A 21,250-nucleotide genomic window follows, 5' to 3' on the forward strand; every position below is an offset into this window, starting at 1 on the left:
ATAAAATAACATCTGTTATATATCAATGATCTGTCCAATCTTTAGAACGTTTAGATAACTTTGAGTGACCACCAGGTGTCACTATAGTGAATCATGTGTCCTATGCTCTCTGGATGTTTCAAGCATTTACTTGAGGCTAGACTACTAGACTGATGCACCATTCTCAGGTGGATGTTTTCATGTTGACATAAATCTTGGAATGAAACAGGCTACATAAAGAAATCTTATCAGAAACCTGTCTTCCTAGGTTATCCCATTTGATGCCTATAAATATGCAAATACACACCCAATCTTAACATCTATCATTGAAAGAAACAGGACAAGTGATTTTTTTCTTGCAAAATTATTCTCTAATAAACTTTATTTGTACACAAATTGTGTAAGACATTTCCATCTGAAAACATAGGCTAAAAATCATCGCTCGAAAGGCCACCAATCCTCTACATCTCTACTGGTTTCTTCTCACACCCTAATGCTGCGTTTAGACAGGCAACCAAATTCGGATCAATAATTGGTCTTTTGGCCAATCAGATCAGCTCTGAAAAAGATTGATGTGAAAAGATCTGAAATGGTCAAAATACCAATTTGTGAAAGAAAAATATCAGAATTGGGCTGCCTGTCTAAACGCAGTCACACACTCACACAAAATGGTTTCCACATGTGACCACTGTACAGTACATTACATAGTGCCCTATAGGATCCAACTGCAGCGTCCAGTCAATTATTCAAATCCTATTACAGTGCAAGTGTGATCTGTTCATTAGTAGGAAACTGAATCAGAATGGACAGACTATAGAAATATAATGTAGTATCTAGGTTCCATTTCTATGAGAGACCAAGAAGAAAACATCTGGATGTTATGCACAAAAACCAGTAGAGCAGAAACACCTCTTTTTTTACACTCCGCTTAAGGCATGATTAATGTACAATATTGAATTCATCCAATGGTGGAAAACAAATTAATGCACTGTCTAAGAAGCAAGGGAAACAGAAGCAGTAAAATATCAATTTACCAGCTATGAGGAAAGCACATGGGTACCCTCCTTGATTCCCTTTACAGGTGTGTGGGTATTCCACTGGGCCAAATCAACTGCGTCAGAGAGCGCATTAAGCCTACACCCATGAAAGCAGACGTGTGTGAAAGCTTTTCAGGGGGCCTTCGGCAACTCAACTGGCCATACGTTCTGGAATGTATCCTGCCGACAGGAGTGTCCATCGCAAGCAACCTGCATCATCATTTTTATAGTTGTCGTAATGGTAGCACGCCACTACCCTGATTATTAGAAAGCGTCTATTACGTTATGTACCTTCAGAATGCATCATGTCTTAGCCATCTCCATTATTACATAATGTACCTTCAGAATGCATCATGTCTTATCTATCTCCATTATGTTTCTGGGTATATACATTTACCCACAGAGTATGGACAGGCAGAACGACAGAATTGTCCTGAAATGCTGAATAAAGTGAGCTTGTTGAAGTTGCTCTAGCATTACACTAATGCTAATATTGATCCTTATTAATCTAGTCAGCCAGTGATATGAAGGGCTCCTAATGTGGCCCCTTTGAGTGGGGGGGGGGGGGGGGGGTAATATGATGATGATGAATGCAGTCAATCACACACGGAGCACCAGGGAACTCTTTCAATTCTCCTCAATGAGGTTCAAGTCCAGTTCTGTGCAGTCTCTCTCAAACACACTCTGCTGTCCGGCCTCTAGCACACCCATATTTATGTTCTCCTCTTCCTCACTTTCACTCAGTGGTCCAATGCTGCTTCTTCCCAGGTCTGCAGGGGAGAAGGCTCCTCTGAAGTCCCCTGGAACAGGCTCTAGACACATATAGACAGCCGCTCCACACACCAGGGGCTCCCCACTGCGAATCTACCCACAGAACAGAAAGACAAATACTTAATATCTTCAGCATTTCCCAGAAAAACAAGTTTATCCACACAACTCAGCTTTATCTGAAACTAATAAGCCTACACCCATGAAAGCAGATGTGTGTGCAGGCTTTTCATGGGGACCTTCGGCAACTCAACTGGCCATACACTCTGAATAGTGAGCTTGTCGAAGTTGCTCTAGCGATACAATAATGGTAATATTGATCAGACAGTGATATGAAGGGCCCCTAGGAACTTGCCAACAGCTTCTAGCATGTTTCGGTGGTTATTCAAACACCATTTGAGAGTAATGCTTGTCCTCCATGTTCTATTGGTTTTCAAAATCAACATTATTTTATTGTCCAGCAGCCAAAGGCATAATCCTAGCCATATTAGTAACCTATGCATCTTTAGATCTCACCTTATTTTCAAATTGATATTTTCAGCTCTGTCACATGAAACAGCTTGTGCATATGGTGCGCTTTTGAGAATGGTGTTTTCCCACTAATTGCATGTTGGAACACTCACGAAAAGCCTACAATCACATGCACATTTTTGAGCTTATAAAATAAAGAAAACATCAACATTTTAAGCCAAAGCTGTCTGATCGGTTGAATCAGCCTCATTTATTTTTTTAATGTGCAGTGGTTGTATGAATTTTGGATCGGTTGTCCCAAAACTCTCCCAGAGTCTGTTTTGAACTGTAGACATAAAAATATAATATTTTGTAAAGTGGTTCCTTGCATCATACAATGATGTAAAAATGGTGTTACAGAACAAAAAATCAGTCCTAGTTGTCCAAAGGACAAGCTGCATTTTTTTAAATTGTCAAACCCTGGTGAGAATGTCCACCTTTCAAATGAGACCGGTCTATGCAAATCATATGTAAATGCATCTGTACATGCACTGGCCATTTCCCCCCATCCTGTTCAGAGACCCCAGTCAGAGCCAACTCGGAGCTGTCCCTTGGTATTGTTACACTAGAAAGGCAGCCATTTCATAAACCACCACCCACCATCTTAAAACATGACACAAGGAGACACACAGCCAGCTAGCTGCAGACCCAGCAGCAGCAGCTCCAGTCACACCCACAGGTCCCACGCCCAGAAGGCCATACAAACCAACCGGGGCTGAGAAAAAAAAAAAGACATCATTGAGAAAGGAGAAGTGATGACATCACTCCCCAGAGCAGGAAGTCAGTAGCAGTGGTTAAATATACATGGCTGGGGTGGTGGTCCATAGAGGCAAGACATTTGGCATGGGCACATATTAACCTTGTCCCTTCCAGGCTCATTTTCTACCGCATATAGAGAGCCTGGTAACACTGCAACAAAGTGGGACTTGAAAGGAGCGTGGCTTAAAATAAAGGCGGGAGAGGGACCGAGCCTGCTACAGCTGTATTAGATGGGACTGAAAAATTTAGAAAATCACCAAATCAAAAGAAATGTTCCATCACATTGACAATATTATTTTTGCAAAGCCCAATTGAATCGGAGATGGGGTATATAAAGTTTATGTGAAAAATATTTATAAGATTCGTACTTTCAGATTTTACGAATTCACTTCCTTGTTTAAATAATAATAATAATAATAATAATAATAATAATAATAATAAGCCATTTAGCAGACGCTTTTATCCAAAGCGACTTACAGTCATGCGTGCATACATTTTTGTGTATGGGTGGTTCCGGGGATCGAACCCACTATCTTGGCATTACAAGCGCCGTGCTCTACCAGCTGAGCTACAGAGGACCACACTTCTCGCGCTTTGAAGTCCACTATGTAGGGGGAGGTTCTAAAGGGTTGCGCTAGATGATGATGGACAGAGATCAGCTAATATTCAAATTGATTGTTTTGTCTGCTCCTGCCATAGCCTTCATTCAAGTCCCTTTCTGTGGCGCCGTTGAAGCCAGACGGTTCGATAGAGAGAGTGCCGGCTGGTGGAAAAGATCAGGCACATTTCAACGATTGGACACATAGGAATGCAAGGGTCAGCCCAAAAACACACATGGCTGGTCAGGGCAATGTGGTTCCATGGCCAGGCAGCACAGTACCGACAACGCCACACCCTGAACCCAAATCCAGACTGGTCCGGTCTGGCTGGGACAGGAATGTGAGAGCAGTAGTTCTGGCTCATGACGGGAGGTGGAGGGGGCGGGGGGAGAGTCAGAGAAACAGAGGCCCACTTCTCCTGGCTAATGACCCCAAGTTCCCAACATAAAACACTCTGGTCTGCGGCGAGAGAAGCAGGAGAGCTGGGGGGTGTGGGATGAGGGGCTGCAAATGACGGAAGTTTGCTCTGACTCGAGGAGAACTATAAACAGTTTCTACCAAAATTGTGCATTGTGTTATTTTGAATCCTCTGCATTTCTGAATAGGCCTTACAATTGTTGTACATCTCATCAAGCTCACCGGAGTCATCTTGCTGAAGTCCAGGCCAGGCCTGATGTAGTAGGGCAGTGTGTCCGGGTCATGGCGTCTCTTCAGGCCGGGCTTACGCAGGTCACAGGGCTGAGAGTGGCAGCGTGGGAGACAGGGGGGCAGGTCGCGCCTCGAGGACGACGGGGAACTGCAGGCTGAGGAGGGAGAGGGGGCCGGGGGCTCCATCCCAGGGTAGCGAGGGGATAGACCTGGAGCAGGAGAGGGGGAGGGGGAGGGCCGGGGAGGCAGGATGTGCACAGGGGACAGGGAGAAGCGGCGTTGCTGCAAGGGCCGACAGGAACCCAGTGAGGCCGGGGAGGAGGAGCAGGAGGAGGGGGCGGGGAAGAAGCCGGTGCAACCCCCCCTGGGCGGGTCATAGTGGTCCCAGGGACAGCCCCAGGGGAGAGGGGAGTCAGGGGACATGGCCAGGCTGAAGAAGGTGGGGCTGGAGGAGGAGTGCAGGGAGGAGGTGAGGGAGGAGCTGGGGCCTCGGAGGGGTACGGAACCCACCAAGGAGCCAACCCCCATGCTGGCCACACCCCCTCCACTGTGGCAGCGGCGCTTGACTGGGGTCCAGATCTTGGAGGCGCTGGGGCGCCAGGGGGTGCGGCAGTGGGACAGGTCTTCGGGGACAGACAGGGAGCGGCAGTGGCGTTTGGGAGGAGGAGGGGGCGGCGGCGGGGAGCTCTGCAGGGACAGGTCTGTCACAGAGGTGCTGGGGAGAGGGAAAGGCGTCCCGAGTGGGTCCAGGGATGACAGGACAGAGGAGGCATCCTGCAGGTGGGTCTTGGAGGATGGGAACATAGACCAACTGCTCTCTGGAAGTGAAACAAACCAAAGATATGAATCAATGTAGGCCCTTCCCCCAGTTAATGATTGAACCTGATCTTTGAATGAGGCCCTTTTATTTAAAAAAAGTTTCAGGAATTAATAGATCCTTACCTGGAGTCAACCCATACCCGCTCCAACACATAGTGGGGCTGGAACCCACTTCAGGCAATGACTGAAACAGCAATGAAGAGAAGGGGATTTAAAATGACAAAGGCAACCCTTATGGCAAAGGGTAATTCCTTATGGAAGAAGTGCTATACAACAACTCGTGTGTGTGCGCGCGCCGCATGGCATGCTCACCACGTTGAGAGAGAAAGACCTGTGGTAAGGGGGCTCCTCCAGATTCTGTTTGCGGAGTTGCTCTGTAATGAGCGTCACCATGGCGACTTGCAGATGCCAAGGAGGAAGGGAGGAGGAGAGGGGGGGATTGGGTGTTTGTCAGGCCGTCAGACTCCTGGCGAGGTATGTGGAGTCCCCTCCGCACCTCAACCGGCCAGACAGACCCTTCCAACCTCACTGTGACACAGTCATCATCAACATCTTGTTCACCTCACCTGAAGAGAGAAAATACAGCATTTAATGCTGAGTAGTAAACTCACATTCACATGACTCATTTTACCAGGATTTGATTAGCATGTCAAGGAAAATCATAGCATCACAGATACAGAATGATTTGGAGCGTGAGTCAATTTCCCCCAGAAAAACAAGTTAAAGGATTTCCCAATTTATCAGGAAATGCCCATCTTCTAATCTCTCGGCTGTGCTTTGGGTCCTAACAGGAAAGTGTGTTTAAACCTCGTTTGAATCATAGTGTCATTAGTCTACTTATTAACTTAGTCCTCTTAAAAGAGGTTAAATAAAGAGGTTGCGAAACTCAGCAACGCAGGTCACTGTAAAACAAGCAGCTATGTTTACACAGTTTTGTGAGAAGAGAAAACCCCCAAAAGAAGTTTGAGTGAACACCTAATGAGTGTGTTCTGCAGACTTCCCAGATCACAGAGCTAGGCGATATCAGACACAGGCTAGGAAATTGGCTAGCTAGCCAGCCATCTGGTTGCCTAAGAGAGATAAAAGTTATTCAGACACAGATTGAGAGTTTTGGGGAATAGCCTACTACAGCACATTATAGTCAAGTGGGTCCATTTCAACAATGAGTGATAAGAGTGTGCCGACTGTAGAGGGCCATGAGAATGGAATGGGGAGGGAGCGGGCGAGGAAAAGAGGGGGAGGATGGGGGAAGTGTGGGAATTGGAGGTGAGAGGGGCCAAAGGCACGCCATGCCTGCTCTGTGAGAGAGACACAAGGGGGAAGAGAAAGTGGACAACAGGACTAGAAGAAGCTTAAAATGACCAAAACACAGAGAACAAACAATATGCACACAAGGAGCAGAGCACCACTAGGAACCATGCAGTGACATGCAAAACAAGGTGCCAGTTCATAGAGTTCACTGACACATTCCACACCGTACATTTTTTTTGCACGCAAATACCAGTCGTCAACTTTTAAACAGATGTAACAGTTATTGACACTAGACACACCCTACGGGGAGAAACTGACTCTGCTATGGCCTATACAGTACCACACCAAATAAGGGGGGGGGGGGGGGGGGCAACAATGCAAATAGTCCAGGTAGCCATCTTATGGCTTGGGGGTAGAAGCTGTTTAGAAGCCTTTTGGTCCTAGACTTGGCGCTCCGGTACCGCTTGCCGTGCGGTAGCAGAGGGAACAGTGTATGACTAGGGTGGCTGGAGTATTTGACAATTTTTAGGGCCTTCCTCTGACACCGCCTGGTATAGAGGTCCTGGATGACAGGAAGCTTGGCCCCAGTGATGTACTGGGCCGTACGCACTACCCTCTGTAGTGCCTTGCGGTCGGAGGCCGAGCAGTTGCCATACCAGGCAGTGATGCAACCAATCAGGATGCTCTCGATGGTGCAGCTGTAGAACTTTTTGAGGATCTGAGGACCCATGCCAAATATGTTCAGTCTTCAGTATGCCTGCCCATACCATAACCCCAACACCACGGGGCACTATGTTCACAACGTTGACGTCAGAAAACCACTCGCCCCACACAATGCCATACACGTGGCCTGCGGTTGTGAGGCCGGTTGAAAGTACTGCTAAATTCTCTAAAACAACGTTGGAGGCTGCTTATGATAGAGAAATTAACATTAAAATCTCTGGCAGGAACTCTGATGGACATTCCTGCAGTCAAAATCAAATCAAATGTTATTGGTCACACATATTTAGCAGATGTTATTGTGGTTGTAGCGAAATTTAAATTTTAGTCATTTAGCAGACGCTCTTATCCAGAGCGACTTACAGTTAGTGAGTGCATAAATTTTTCATACTGGCTCCCGTGGGAAACGAACCCACAACCCTGGCGTTGCAAGCGTCATGCTCTATCAACTGAGCTACACGTGGCTTGTGTTGCTACCTCCATCAGCGCAGTAGTATCTAACAAGCAAAGTTGCTTAGGCGCTAGAAGCAGAGCAGCCATGTCTGTCGGCGCCATCTTGCCATCAGCATGCCAATTGCACGCTACCTCAAAACTTGAGACATCTGTGGCATTGTGTGGTGTAACACTGCACATTTTACAGCTGCCTTTTATTGTCCCCAACACTAGGTGCACCTGTGTAATGATCATGCTGTTTAATCAGCTCCTTGATATGACACACCTGTCAGGTGGATGGATTATCTTGGCAAAAGAGAAATGCTCACTAACAGGGATGTAAACTAATTTGTGCACAAAATTGGAGAAATAAGCTTTTTGTGCGTATGAAAAATGTCAGATCATTTATTTCAGCTCATGAAACCAACACTACATGTTGCGTTTATATTTTTGTTCAGTGTAGATGACTAAGAGCAAGGTCTCTTCCTGGTTTTGGGAACTATGGGGAGTTCTCACCTTCCAACTACCTACTGTTGCTTTAAGTGCTTAGGGCTATGTGGCAAGAGAGCATTTTATTGTGGGTAGCACTAAATATGGACTAGCCATCTCACAAAACTTAATTTGACTTAGTTTGTGGGTGAACCATAACAAATAAACATTAGATTTCAAACCTACCAAGCAGTTAGAAATGCTAGTGACTAAAACGTGCATGGTAATTTAATATATATAGATTGTTCGGGTTAAATGGCACGTGTGCCACTCACTGACTAACCTATACAGTTTAGCTAACTAATAACCAGTTCAGAAATACTTTATCAAGTTCTGGCAACCCAGCTAGCAGGCAACTTTTTTTGGATGTTATCAAAGCAAAGAAAGTATCTCAAATCAATAATAAGAGTGGTAAACCAACTCGAGCCAGAGACTTAGCTCAGTTCTCCATCTTCTGATCTAGCTAGATTATAGCTAGTTACTAGCTAGTAACTAATATACATATCAGTTGGCTAGTAGGAAAGCTAAACCTACTACAACAGATGTGATGACATTGGATTGTTGCTTGCTATGAATAATTAGTTGCAATATGGCAAGCAAATTGCAAACAAATTAGTTCGATTTGGTCATCATTACCCCAAATACGTAGCTAGCAGCTAATGCTTACTGCAAAAGGCATCTGGCTAACAATGATTAACGTCACAGGTCGCAAGCTGTGGCAAACTAGCTAGCTGTCAGTGTTGGCTAACACACTGCTGTATCACCACAAGCATGTCTAGCTAGCTGTCCATGTAGCTAACGTTAGCTTGACAGCAATCTAGCTAGCAAGCTAACTCTAGCTAGCATGAACAAGCTGCAGCCCATGGGAAGTGACCGTCCTTCACGGTTATTGCAAGATGGGTAACAGTTCGTCAAATTGAAGTCAAAAGTTTATTTTAGTTCAGCTAACTCCAAGCCCTTTCATAAGCTTAACCTAATTCTCCAAACCTGTTACATTAATTATCCTAACCTGCTACGAATAGTAAATTATGTATCCCATCTAGACATAAACCCCTATCACTCAGCTGTTTGCTAGCATTCTAACTATGTTTTCATGCTTACATATTTAATTTTCAAAGTATCTGAAGCCATTTTACATAACAGTATAATAAAATTCTGTTGATTATTGACAGCAAACCCAGATTGTGCTTCGAAAACTAGCTACCTCGCTGATGATGATGATGATGATGATGATGAAGACGAATTTACCTGCCCACCTCGTCACCTTAGCAACCGAAAGCAGCACCGGACAGAATATGGTATTGCACCGAATATATAGCCATTGGAAGAAACCATTAAAAGGGTGGGTAGAAACGTCTAAATGCGTATATTTTTATTACACCAAATATTTTATATCACAATCTATGAATTAATTCTATATATTCTCCAAAAATAAAAGTACACCTTCAATTTGAAAAACGTTGAAAATCAAAAACTCCCGCATCGTGCTGAAAGTAGCTAGCGTATAACCACAGCTATCTTTGGTATAACCCTCCGGGAGGCGATGTTCTGGAAAACAAGAAAAAAAACGTATTATAAAGAAAAAAATGAAGATCAAAGCATTGAGTACATGCTTTTTTCAGTGATAATATGCCAGCAACGTATATTTTGCCAATACTACAGCCTTTATTAGTCATTTTGGAAATTAGTGTGCCCGGGAGATCCCAGCGCTACAAAAACATGTTTTGAACTCTGGGTAGTGTAGTTTGGAAGATTTGTTGTTGTGATGGTAAGGGTGCTATAAACTATGATAACAATAGCATTATTACAGTTTTTGCATGGGAAAGAAAACTAAAATGCTAGATTTCCCTTGTACCAAAAGACAGACACTATTAGTTTCCTGAAAATGATCCATAATGAACGCCTACATACAGACTGACGCATGCGTAGTTGTAAATGCACATGATTTCTGAACGTTTTAATGGCAATAGCAGAAAATACAACTCGAGTCTGTAGTTCCATTTAGTAGTATAAACTAAGCGAAAAGCAGTGGTGGCTTTGGAAACATTCAGAAAAGAAGAGACTCTTGCAATGCAAAACAAACTGATTGGGTATGTAACTGTGCATGAATTGAAGAAAATCAACCCTTGACGCTTGTAAACCAGGGTCGGTACAGTATGAATACATTGACATGTAAATGGTGTGCATTATGTCTTTCCTAGGCAGTCTTGCAGACTCTTCTATTCAGACGAACCTGTGAAGATAGTCCAGAGGACAGTATTTGTATGACGAGAATGGCAAGTAGTATTTGGACTGTATCAGCAACGTTCAGCACGGTAAGAGACAAATCTATCGGTGACGTTCTTTTAATGCATCTTATTGGCATATTTGATAAGTATTCTGTTGTATTCGGTGTATTTTGTGACAGCACAGCAGCAAAGGACACAGTCCAAAGCCCTTTGAACATTACAGGACAACATAATCAACACAACTGTGCCTCCTAGTGGTAAGTGTATGTGACGACATGTTGACAACGACGGATCGTTGTTGCACCTATAGTGGGTCACTGTCATCCCAGCATCACACAAGCGGACACGGTGCAGATGGAGCTTCTGAATGCCAATTCACGCTTCCTGCACGACAGTATAGTACAGAATGCCGACCGCCTCGCTGACACTCTGCCCGACAAGTTGTGTGTCTTCTATTTTGTCAACTCAGGGTCAGCCCACAACCTGAAGTCCTCCTGCAACACAACCCCAATGACATATGCATGAGATATAGGAAGAATAATGTAATATATATATTGGTATAAAATATATAGGAAGAATGTAATGTGTGTTTCCAACAGTTCAGAGGCAAATGATCTAGCATTACGCTTGGCCCACCAGTACACCCAACATGAAGACCTCAGTGTGGTTGACCAGTAGGTTTCTCAAATATCACACTTCAAACACAAATGCTGTTCTGCTACCTTTTCAAATGCATGTCTCAGAAGATTCTCTCTCTAAATGTACTCCATCCCTATTTTCCCCCTCTTCCTCCATATCATGGGCACCTGACTTCGCTTATCAATATCAGGCCATACAAGTTCCGAAAACTGACAGAACAGAAAAAGTGGGTTTACGTGGTGTGTAAGACACATATTGCATGCCTCTATTCTTTGGTGAGTGTGCTATAAAAAGCTGATACTGGCATTACACTCCATTTCATTATTACATGCCCCTGTAGCAGACACCTATAGAGGTGTGTACAGAGAGGACCATCCCAACCCAGACATATGCAGATACTGTGAAGGACGTGGCAGATAAGGTGCACCAAAGAGGTTGCAAGGTATGGCAAATACAATAGGTTTTGCGTGGACAAGGAGAAGTTAGATGACAGTCTCAATTTGGACACAGAGCAGTGTGCAATGCTGATAGTGTAGTAACAGTGTAACAATGCTCATTAGTAGTGTTCTAATTCTATGGATATACTCTCTCAAAATGGACTTGACCCACAGGTTTTTGAATTTTTCATTTAGTCGTGGCCCAGCGATGGAGGCCAAATCCTCTTACCCAAACGATACAAAGTAACAGAGTAGGTACTGCCTCGGAGCATACAATATCAGTGCACTATTATACTGTACCATTCTCTCAGCAGCGAAGACTAGGTCGAACAGCCAAATCCTCACTAGTTTGGATCGAGGTCATTGTGCATAATAAAAGCTATATTTTGGGGGGGATCTCTCCACATATATGTGTGCTCTGCAGGGAGAGTGTTTGTGGCAGACGAGGTGAAGACAGGTTTTGGGCGTGTTGTTAGCCACTTTTGGGCCTTCCAGCTTCAGGGTGATGATGACTTCTGCCCTGACATAATGACCATTGGCAAGGCGATGGGCAACGGGCATCTCCTGGCATGTGTGGCAACCACAGTGGAGATAGCTGGGGCCTTCAAAGACAACGGAGTGGAGTACTTTCACACAGTGAGAGACTAGTAGCGGCTGTTACCACCTATATATTATGCGTATAAAGAAAATAAGGTGTACAGTGCACAAAAAATCATGTACATGTTTGTTTACTGCACCCACAACCAATAAACCTTGATATGTGTAGCTCAAATTAGGAGGCTCATCCCTAATCATGATTTGTGGCTCTCCCGTGACTGTGTGCAGTTTGGCGGAAACCCAGTGTCATCGGACGTGATTGAGAAGGACCTGAGGGGGAACTCCACACGAGTAGGAGGGCACCTATTGGACCTGCTGACGCAGCTACAGACTAAACATCCAATCATTGGAGATGTCCGGTAGGGGCACTATGGCCTGAATTATGTGAAGGTAATGGCCGTGTTCCTCTGACATGCCAGATCGTACAACACCTGGATAGGTATTTCACATATCAGCTGACCATGTTATAGCAATCTGGTGTCCGAAGGCAGTCAAATACTTGGCATGCAACCATTAGTTGATGCATGCAACATCTGAGCAGGGGAACGCACCCAAGGTCTTTATAGTAACCATTAACTACCAACATATTATTATGCATTCTGAAATACTGGCTTTGTGTTTATTCTTGGGGCCGCTTGTGGGCTTGAGCTGGTCACAGTGCAGAGGGGCTGTTGTGGGCTTTTCCAAATAAATCTTAGCATTACCTTAAAAAAATTGGAATATCCTTTGGTCTTGTCTCCTATTCCAGACTGAAAGAGGAGTACGTCGGTGTCAGTTTAGAAAGCCCCTGGGAGAAGTGTCAAGTTTAAACCTCCCATGTGCTTCAGTATGGAGGACGCAGAGCTGGTGGCAGATGGGATACACCCTATTCTCACAGGTGATTGGAACACAAACCCTGCAGCCTTGAATGTTGCATATTACAGGACATTCACATCATAGTATTTATTACTCACAGGTGATAGGAATGTCCCATCCTAAAACAGCTAACGTCAATCCTCTTAGCCTACTGCAGTGTTTGCAGAACTGAAGGAACCTGAAGCTTCAGGTAGCTTACACCTACCTGAAGCCTTTATACCTGCAAACACAATAGATGGGAATAGGGGTTGGACCAGGCCAATGACACTTAACCAACCGTCTTGACGGGTCCATACTAAACACCATCTAAGCAGGTATGGAGGGACCTGTTGACAAGTCTACTTTCTCTCCCCAGACATGGAGAGCAGTCAAGAACTGGACAATGGAGACATCTAAGGTTTGTACAAACCTGTAGAAAGATTTAATTGCATCAGACAGTAAGAATTGGTCACAGTAAGAAGGTAGCGGTGTGGATAGTGTCAAGTACTCTAGTAGATTAACAGTTAAAGTGCATTTCAGACATTTGGATTTCATAAATGTCCTTGCTATCCAGCATCCTTGGGACGTCCCAAGGATCCCAGGAAAACACTAACCATTTCATAAACAGAGCACAAGAACTGGAGCCATTGTGGAGGAAGACAAGAGAAGGACTGCAGACATATTAAAAAGGTAGCCCATCGCATGATCCATACCACAATTAAGGCTAAAAAGCCAAATCATTAAGATTACGCTTCTAGATCTAACACATGAATGTTTGTGACAGTTCATGATGTGGAATTAGTGACCGCTTTTGGTCCTGCATGAGGGACAGAAAAGGCAGTGACATGCAATATATTTGTTCTACTAGAATACCATGTACTTTCGCTATGATGTGATAATGACATGAAAACATTTAAAATACCTTGACGCTCACATTTATACTTCCTGTGAAAACAGATCCAATCCCCCCACCACATGGTAACTACGGGATAAAGAAGTGCTAAGAACTAAATTAAGTGCTACTGATACAGTAGGAAAGAGAACATCGTGGACATCAACTTGGAATGGACACTGGCCCAGGTAGACTGAAGAGAAGTCACATCCAGCTGATCTTGATAATTGCACATTGCATGGCAACAGTGACTTTATACACAAGTATCAAAGGACTATTAATGACAAGCAAAAAATTATGTGGTAGGAGTGCACTTACCAGAGGACTACAGTTAGCACCTTATCCACCTATAACATATCAAATACTGTAGTTACACTTCAGATCCATAGCTGGGTAAGATCAGCTAGCTCGGAAAGTAAAATCGACATGTACGTAGCACGGCTTTCACCCCCATTGACTGATTCCCTCTGCCTGCGAAGTATCTGCCACCGCATCCCAAAGAGGCATCCGTACGAAGCGATTTTAACCTTACCCAGGACAAGCAAGCCATTTAACAGTACAAAGCAGTTAACAGTAACCACAACAGCATTAGTTTTATAAATAATAACAAAAGGATCCACGTGTAATATAAACCAAAAGTTTATTTCTACCAATTTGCCCAAGACACTAGAGGAATGAGTTTCCAGTGAGAGAGGGAAGACCCTCTTACATTAACAGGCTTGCGCTCGGTTGGATTGTATGGTTTGTAACACTAGTAAAGCCACTTTTAAAATGCAGACAAGATGGGGGGGTGGGGGGGGGGAATCTCCGTAAAAGCCAAAAAAACAAGTGCTGGTTGTCATCGTCTACTAGCCAACTGCAAACATTCACTAGACAAGCTTACAATGAAACCTTTGATTAGTTTAATCCCTTCTCGCCTCACCCCACATCTGAAGCCATGCAACTCGCATCAAACACTCAGCACGAGGAAAAAAATAAAAAAACACTACAATTCTAGAAACAGCAACAAACAAAAAAAAGTTTATTTGAAAAGCTTCCGAAAGCTATGCTCCTGTTTGTTGGTAAGTCCAGCAGACATGTAAAATACGACCATACAATACATTAGATTCAAAAAGGTACCAAAAAGTACAGTAAAAATAACACTTCCATCTCTGGAAATGGACACAAAACAATATCAAATAAAAAGTGGAAGTGGCATTTGCATCCCCCAGTTCCTCACTTCATCTGTACATATGGGGCATGAGGCCAAATTTCTGCCAACTCCAAAGGAAAAGCCAGAGCCCATGTTCGCTGTGGCCGGACCATGGGTTTCTTTTTTCTTATTTACTTTAGACCTTAAGAGAGAAACATGGTGCTTACAGTTACTGAGCATAACCAAATGGCATTTAGTATTACACAAGGACACCATGATGTTTATGAATTATTATTTTGTTACTTATGTTAAATGAACAAATACACCCAGAGGGGGGAGCACATTAAAGGGGACATGACACCTAGCTGCCATACCCAGCACCCCATCAGAAAGGCCCTAATGCTTATGCTGGGTCAACCACCACCACCACCTCAACCCTTATTGATCAAGTAGTGTTTGTAGGGATGCATCTTAAAATGGTTGGCACATGGAATGAGTCCATTACTAAATATTTCCAGACCCTCATCACCCCCCTCCCCCGTTAACAAACGTTTGAATGGGATCAGACTAGATGGGAGAAATTTCGGAGTCAAAGGCACAAATGGTTACAGTTAGATTGTCATATCACCATAGATGATGCAAAAATGCATACCTGCACTACATGTGATCAGTATGGCTTGTAGCTACTCTGGTGGCCTCCACGTCTTGGAGTTTTCCCATAGCCTGCATTGCCCTGGTCTGGAGGACAAGAAAGAAAGGGACTGAGTGTCTTCCGTACGACAAGGACCAACAAAGTTTCTCACATTTGCGTTTCGGGTGGTTATCGCTTACTGTAGTCATAGCCACCCCCATAGCCATATCCAGCGGAGTAGTCGTAGTTGCCGTAGCCTCCGTATCCGCCGTATCCTTGCTGTCCACCATAGCCGTAGCCCTGGTTACCGTAGCCTTGGTTCCAGTAGTTGTTGTATCCACCACCACCACCACCACCTTGGTTCCAGTTCTGGCCCTGACCTGAGATTAACAAATCATATAAGTCATTACAGTGACTAGATGCAGTTATATAACCCAAACTGCTCTAACTACTGATCTTGGGACTGTGAAGTACAGTTTCCCAGGTTATCAGCACCAGATGTTTGGTGTTGATACTGACCTCCACGACCCCTGCCTCTTCCTCCCCCTCCACGGCCGCCATACTGCTGCTGCTGGTACACCTCTTTGGGCTGGGCTATTTTAATCTCACACTGGAACAGATCGGTAACATGAAAACGCAAGTCAGCAATGGAAAAAAAGGTTGGCCACACTCACTGCATGGATCTTCAATATGAGGGTTACAAGTTCCCTGAGGAAATCACCACTGTATTTACATAAATCGAAAGCTCCATTTGAAAGTGGCAACATCGTAAGTCCTCAATCACAAGTGGCCAAAGAGTGACAATGCACTTGACCGCGATCCCATTCTCACCTTGCTTCCACTGACGTTATGGAATTTCTTTTCTAGCACTTTTTTGACCGGAGTTTCCTCCTTATACGTGATGAACACGAACCCCCTTCTCTTTTCCGTCTTTGGGTCCTGTGGAAGCTCAATAGTCTCGATCTGCATGTCAAGAGAAGAGGAAACAAGTACTGTTAAAACACCACCAATACAACCAAGTGAGTGCTACCACACATATCCAAATCAGAGATATGGATACTGTACCTCGCCAAAGGTTCCAAAGTACTCCTGGATAACTTCCTTTTCTGTGTCTGGGTTGAGGCCACCGACAAAGATTTTCTTAACAGGCTCCTTCTTCATGGCCATGGCCTTCTTGGGGTCGATCTGTCGTCCATCTAGTCTGTGTTCCTTCTGCTCGAGAACCTAGAAAAGAAGAATGATCAGGAGAATGAAGGGCAAATAGTTACATAACCACAGGGATGTTGCCTTGCTGTAAAACTCCACATGAAAACACATTGACATTTAATATGCAACCCAAACAAAACTATAATTTCTTACCTTGTCTACACCGGCTGCCTCTTTGAAGAGAATAAAGCCAAAGCCTCTTGACCGGCCTGTCTGCTGGTCCATCTTTATGGTGCAGTCTGTCACTTCACCGAATTTAGAGAAATAATCTTTAAGATCTTTCTTACTCGTGTCCCAGCTAAGTCCTCCAACAAACATTTTCCTAACAAAGAAAAATGGAAAACATTAAATATGGCGATTGAGCAACACAAGTGCTCTAAGTGTTACGGAACATATTGTTGCTATTGCTGACGTAGGAAGGCTGGGCCTACTACAGCATGTTCAAAACCACGCACGCCCACAACAAAACCACAAATCATTTTGATGAGAAACAAAACCAATGTGCCATAATTAACAGATTAAACAATCGCGCCCACCAAAAATATACAAAAACGGCCGAGGGAGTGTTACATTTCATCGCAGAATTTGGCCATCCCATAGATATTAAAGGCCCATCCCCCCCTTAGCTCCGCACATGGCGCCAACAAAGCCAGACGTAACAAAGGAGCGATGAAATCCAGTAAGAACTCTGCCGAGATCGAATCCAATATTTCGAATACATTTCTACACTTACCCTGCGTCCTCCTCTCCTTTGCTGGCGTTGATCTGCCCGCCTTCGCCCTCCGAGGCACCATTTTGTGAATCTTCTCCCTCCCCTTTGCCTTCTCCCTCTAATGCCGTCTTATCTTCTACGCAGGTTTCGGTCTCTGCCTCGCCTTCATTCAGGGCTTCGGTCTCATCGGCGGGCTCGGCTCCGTTAAAGTCCTCCTCGCCTTCATGGCCGTTTTCGGATGTTTCCATAAACTGTTGCTCGGTGTCAGACATTTTGTACTAAGATCCCTTGTCCTGCAAAGTGAAACATTGTTACAAAATTACATGTTATTATGTAACCTACTCGCCGTACATGCTTCGCCATTATGCTATGCATTCAGTCCCCCCACCATTTTGGCTGGCAAAGATTGTCTCCCATACATTTACAGAAACCCATGTTTCCAGAATGCAAGCGATATATGGCAATCGACTCGTCGAATGCGGTTGCAACAAAGTGACCATTCGTGCACCCTCTGAAAATAAAAATAAAAGATCGACAAATAATGTAGAAAGCTGTATCACGCCGATAAACCGCTAGCATGAACCATAGTACCACTCCGTTACGTAATGCTAAGGCTACACGAGCTAACGCTTTGCTACTGAAATAGTACAACCACATTTACATCTAATAACGAAAACAGTTACGGTACTTACACAAATAAAATACAAAAGAATCTCCCCAAATCGCTTAGTGATACCACAACCAGACGACGCTCTCCAAAATGGATTCTTCCATACGACGCCAAGTCGTCGTAGGTTATATAGTACCGGTTTAAAAAAACCGACCTTTCATTTAGGGGGCCTCTGATTTGATCCCCAAAGCTGTCAATCATGGCCACGGCCAATTATATACCTCAGTTCATTTTTCACATAGGTGTACACGCCCACTACACATTAGAACTTTCAGTATCTTTTCTGCTGGGTACATTGTTGAAGGTACAAGCCTGCAAACTATACTGAACAAAAATATAAACGCAACATGCAACAATTTGTCAGTTTTTACTGAGTTACAGTTTATATAAGGAAATAAGTTAATTGAAATAAATTCATTAGGCCCTAATCTATGGGTTTCACATGACTGGGCAGGGGTGCAGCCATGGGTGGGCCTTGGTGGGCAGAGGCCCCCCCCCCAGATGATCCCTCAGGTGAAGAAGCCGATGTGGAGGTCCTAGGCTGGCGTGGTTAAACATGCTCTGCGGTTGTTGGACCTACTGCCAAATTCTTTAAAACAACATTGCAGGCAGCTTATGGTAGAGAAATTAACATTCAAGTCTCTGGCAACAGCTCTGGTGGACATTCCTGCATTCAGCATGTCAATTGCACACTCCCTCAAAACTTGAGACATCTGTGGCATTTTACACATTTTTACATCATTTAGCAGACACTCTTATCCAGAGCGACTTACAGGAGCAATTAGGGTTAAGTGCTTTGCTCAAGGGCACATCGGCAGATTTTTCACCTAGTTGGCTCGGGGATTAGAACCAGCGACCTTTCAGTTACTGGCACAACGCTCTGAAACACTAAGCTACCTGCCACATTGGCTTTTTATTGTCCCCAGCACAAGGTGCACCTATGTAATTATCATGCTGTTTAATCAGCTTCTTGATATGCCACACCTGTCAGTTGGATGGATTATCTGGGCAAAGGAGAAATGCTCACTAATAGGGATGTAAACAAATTTGTGCACAAAAATTGAGAGAAATAAGCATTTAATTTTTTATTTCAGCTCCTGAAACATGGGACCAACACTTTACATGTTGCATTTATATTTTTGTTCAGTGTACAAAATAATTTCAACTTTTCAGCATTTGGAGAAGGCCACACGTTGCTTCTTAAATTCCATAACTGGAAGAGCCTTTTTCTACGTTTGAGTTTGACAATATGATACATAATATATATAAAAGTTATTAAGCAATAAGGCCCGAGGGGGTGTGGTATATGGCCAATATACCACGGCTAAGGGCTGTTCTTAGCACGACGCAACGTGGAGTGCCTGGATACAGACCTTAGCAGTGGTATATTGCCCATATACCATAAACACCTGAGGTGCCTTATTGCTATTATAAACTGGTTACCAACGTAGGGTGGCAGGTAGTTTAGTGGTTAATCCCCGAGCCGACTAGGTGAAAAATCTGTCAATGTGCCCTTGAGCAAGGCACTTAACCCTAATTGCTCCTGTAAGTCGTTCTGGATAAGAGCATCTGCTAAATGACTAAAATGTAAATGTGAATGTAATTAGAGCAGTAAAAATAAATGTTTTGTCATACCCGCGGTATACGGCTGTCAACCAACCAGCATTCAGGGCTTGAACCACCCAGTTTATAATAGTAATATAAACCAATCTCTATGATATGACTAATGTATGAACATATTACAGACTGTGCAATGCAATCAGTGATAGCAATTACAACAGGTAACTGCCAAAATAACGGAAACACTTGAGCTGGTGCTTCCACACAGGTGTGGTTCCTGAGTTAATTAAGCAATTAACATCCCATCATGCCTAAAGTCATGTATACAAATGTTGGGCAGGCCAATATTTTACCCACCATGGGTATGCCCCCATAGGATGACAATGCCCCCATCCACAGGGAACAAGTGGTCACTGAATGGTTTGACGAGCATGAAAATTATGTAAACCATATGCCATGGCTGTCTCAGGCACCAGATATCAAACCATGTGTTTGATGCGCTTGATAGTTCCATTCCATTGATAATATTCCAGCCATTACTATGAGCCTGTCCTCCCCAATTAAGGTGACACCAGCCGCCTGTGCCCAATGCCCTATTAAAGGACCAGTGTAGTCAAAAACGTGATTTTCCTGTGTTTTATATTTCCACACTATGAGGTTGGAATAATACTGTGAAAATTATAAAGCCCTTTTAGTGTAAGAGCTGTTTGACATCACCAGGCGGAAATTAGTTGATCGACCAATAAGAAAGAGAGTTCCAGACCTGTCTGCCAATAACAGCTAGTTTTCAGTTTTCCCCTCCCACTCCCAGACAGTCCTAGCAAACTTGCTTGAGAAATGGCTCTTTGGTAAGTTGCTATTTTTGTTTATTTTTGACCATTTTAATTCAAAACAATCAAAGTAAGGTACCTAATTGTTACCCAGAAATTATTTGATATTGAGATAAAAATGGCTGCATTGATCCCCCTCGAGCTCGTGCAGTGGAGGAGATCTTTGTGGGCTATACTCAGCCTTGTCTCAGGGTAGTAGGTTGGTGGTCTGTTGATATCCCTCTGGTGGTGTGGGGGCTGTGCTTTGGCAAAGTGGGTGGGGTTATATCCTGCCTGGTTAGCCCTGTCCGGGGGTATCGTCGGACGGGGCCACAGTGTCTCCCGCCCCCCTCTGTCTCAGCCTCCAGTATCTATGCTGCAATAGTCTATGTGCCGGGGGGCTAGGGTCAGTCTGTTATATCTGGGCGGCATGTAGCTTAGTGGTTAAGAGCGTTGTGCCAGTAACCGAAAGGTCGCTGGTTCTAATCCCTGAGCCGACTAGGTGAAAAATCTGTCGATGTGCCATTGAGCAAGGCACTTAACCCTAATTGCTCTGGATAAGAGCGTCTGCTAAATTTCTAAAATGTAAAAAAAAAAAAAAATCCTGTGTGAATTTAAGTATGCTCCCTCTAATTCTCTCTCTCCCCTACCGGAGGACCTGAGCCCTAGGACCATGCCTCAGGACTACGTGGCCTGATGACTCCTTGCTGTCCACCTGGTTGTGCTGCTGCTCCAGTTTCAACTCTTCTTCCTGCGGCTATGGAACCCTGACCTGTTCACCGGACGTGCTACCTTGTCTCAGACCTGTTGTTTTCAACTCTCTCTCTCTCTCTACCGCACCTGCTATTTCAACCTCTAAATGCCCGGCTATGACAAGCCAAGTGACATTTAC

The 21,250-nt window shown here is 44.2% G+C and overlaps 2 protein-coding genes and 1 pseudogene across 4 annotated transcripts; 1 reads left to right on the forward strand and 2 right to left on the reverse strand.

The window, feature by feature from the left end:
• Positions 1 to 333: 333 nt before the first annotated feature.
• On the reverse strand, positions 334 to 9,295 carry LOC311105256 (protein FAM53C-like). 2 transcript variants are annotated; one of them, XM_084147346.1, is made up of 5 exons: positions 9,260 to 9,295; positions 5,432 to 5,685; positions 5,243 to 5,303; positions 4,292 to 5,118; positions 334 to 1,880 (listed from the first exon to the last, which is right to left on the reverse strand). In XM_084147346.1, the coding sequence occupies exons 2-5, from the start codon at positions 5,510 to 5,512 to the stop codon at positions 1,644 to 1,646; spliced, it is 1,206 nt and encodes a 401-aa protein (XP_084003472.1). In that variant the 5' UTR covers positions 5,513 to 5,685; positions 9,260 to 9,295; the 3' UTR covers positions 334 to 1,643. The 2 variants fall into 2 exon arrangements, with proteins under 2 accessions (XP_084003472.1, XP_084003471.1); XM_084147345.1 differs by having other exon boundaries at positions 9,216 to 9,267.
• Positions 6,322 to 14,165, forward strand: LOC311104957 (5-phosphohydroxy-L-lysine phospho-lyase-like; annotated as a pseudogene). Its single transcript, XR_014615829.1, has 13 exons — positions 6,322 to 6,385; positions 10,041 to 10,101; positions 10,213 to 10,326; positions 10,550 to 10,709; positions 10,839 to 10,913; positions 11,030 to 11,121; positions 11,219 to 11,320; positions 11,490 to 11,558; positions 11,664 to 11,951; positions 12,141 to 12,271; positions 12,661 to 12,789; positions 13,123 to 13,164; positions 13,375 to 14,165. The product of XR_014615829.1 is annotated as a 5-phosphohydroxy-L-lysine phospho-lyase-like (transcript).
• A 96-nt stretch (positions 14,166 to 14,261) lies between these two features.
• On the reverse strand, positions 14,262 to 18,151 carry LOC311105344 (heterogeneous nuclear ribonucleoprotein A/B-like). Its single transcript, XM_084147468.1, has 9 exons — positions 18,012 to 18,151; positions 17,341 to 17,612; positions 16,761 to 16,929; positions 16,467 to 16,625; positions 16,233 to 16,364; positions 15,921 to 16,011; positions 15,602 to 15,781; positions 15,423 to 15,508; positions 14,262 to 14,972 (listed from the first exon to the last, which is right to left on the reverse strand). The coding sequence occupies exons 2-8, from the start codon at positions 17,589 to 17,591 to the stop codon at positions 15,438 to 15,440; spliced, it is 1,053 nt and encodes a 350-aa protein (XP_084003594.1). The 5' UTR covers positions 17,592 to 17,612; positions 18,012 to 18,151; the 3' UTR covers positions 14,262 to 14,972; positions 15,423 to 15,437.
• Positions 18,152 to 21,250: the final 3,099 nt, after the last annotated feature.

This window comes from Coregonus lavaretus (assembly GCF_964263955.1).
Source record: "Coregonus lavaretus genome assembly, chromosome: 29".
NCBI classification, from domain to species: Eukaryota; Metazoa; Chordata; class Actinopteri; order Salmoniformes; family Salmonidae; genus Coregonus; species Coregonus lavaretus.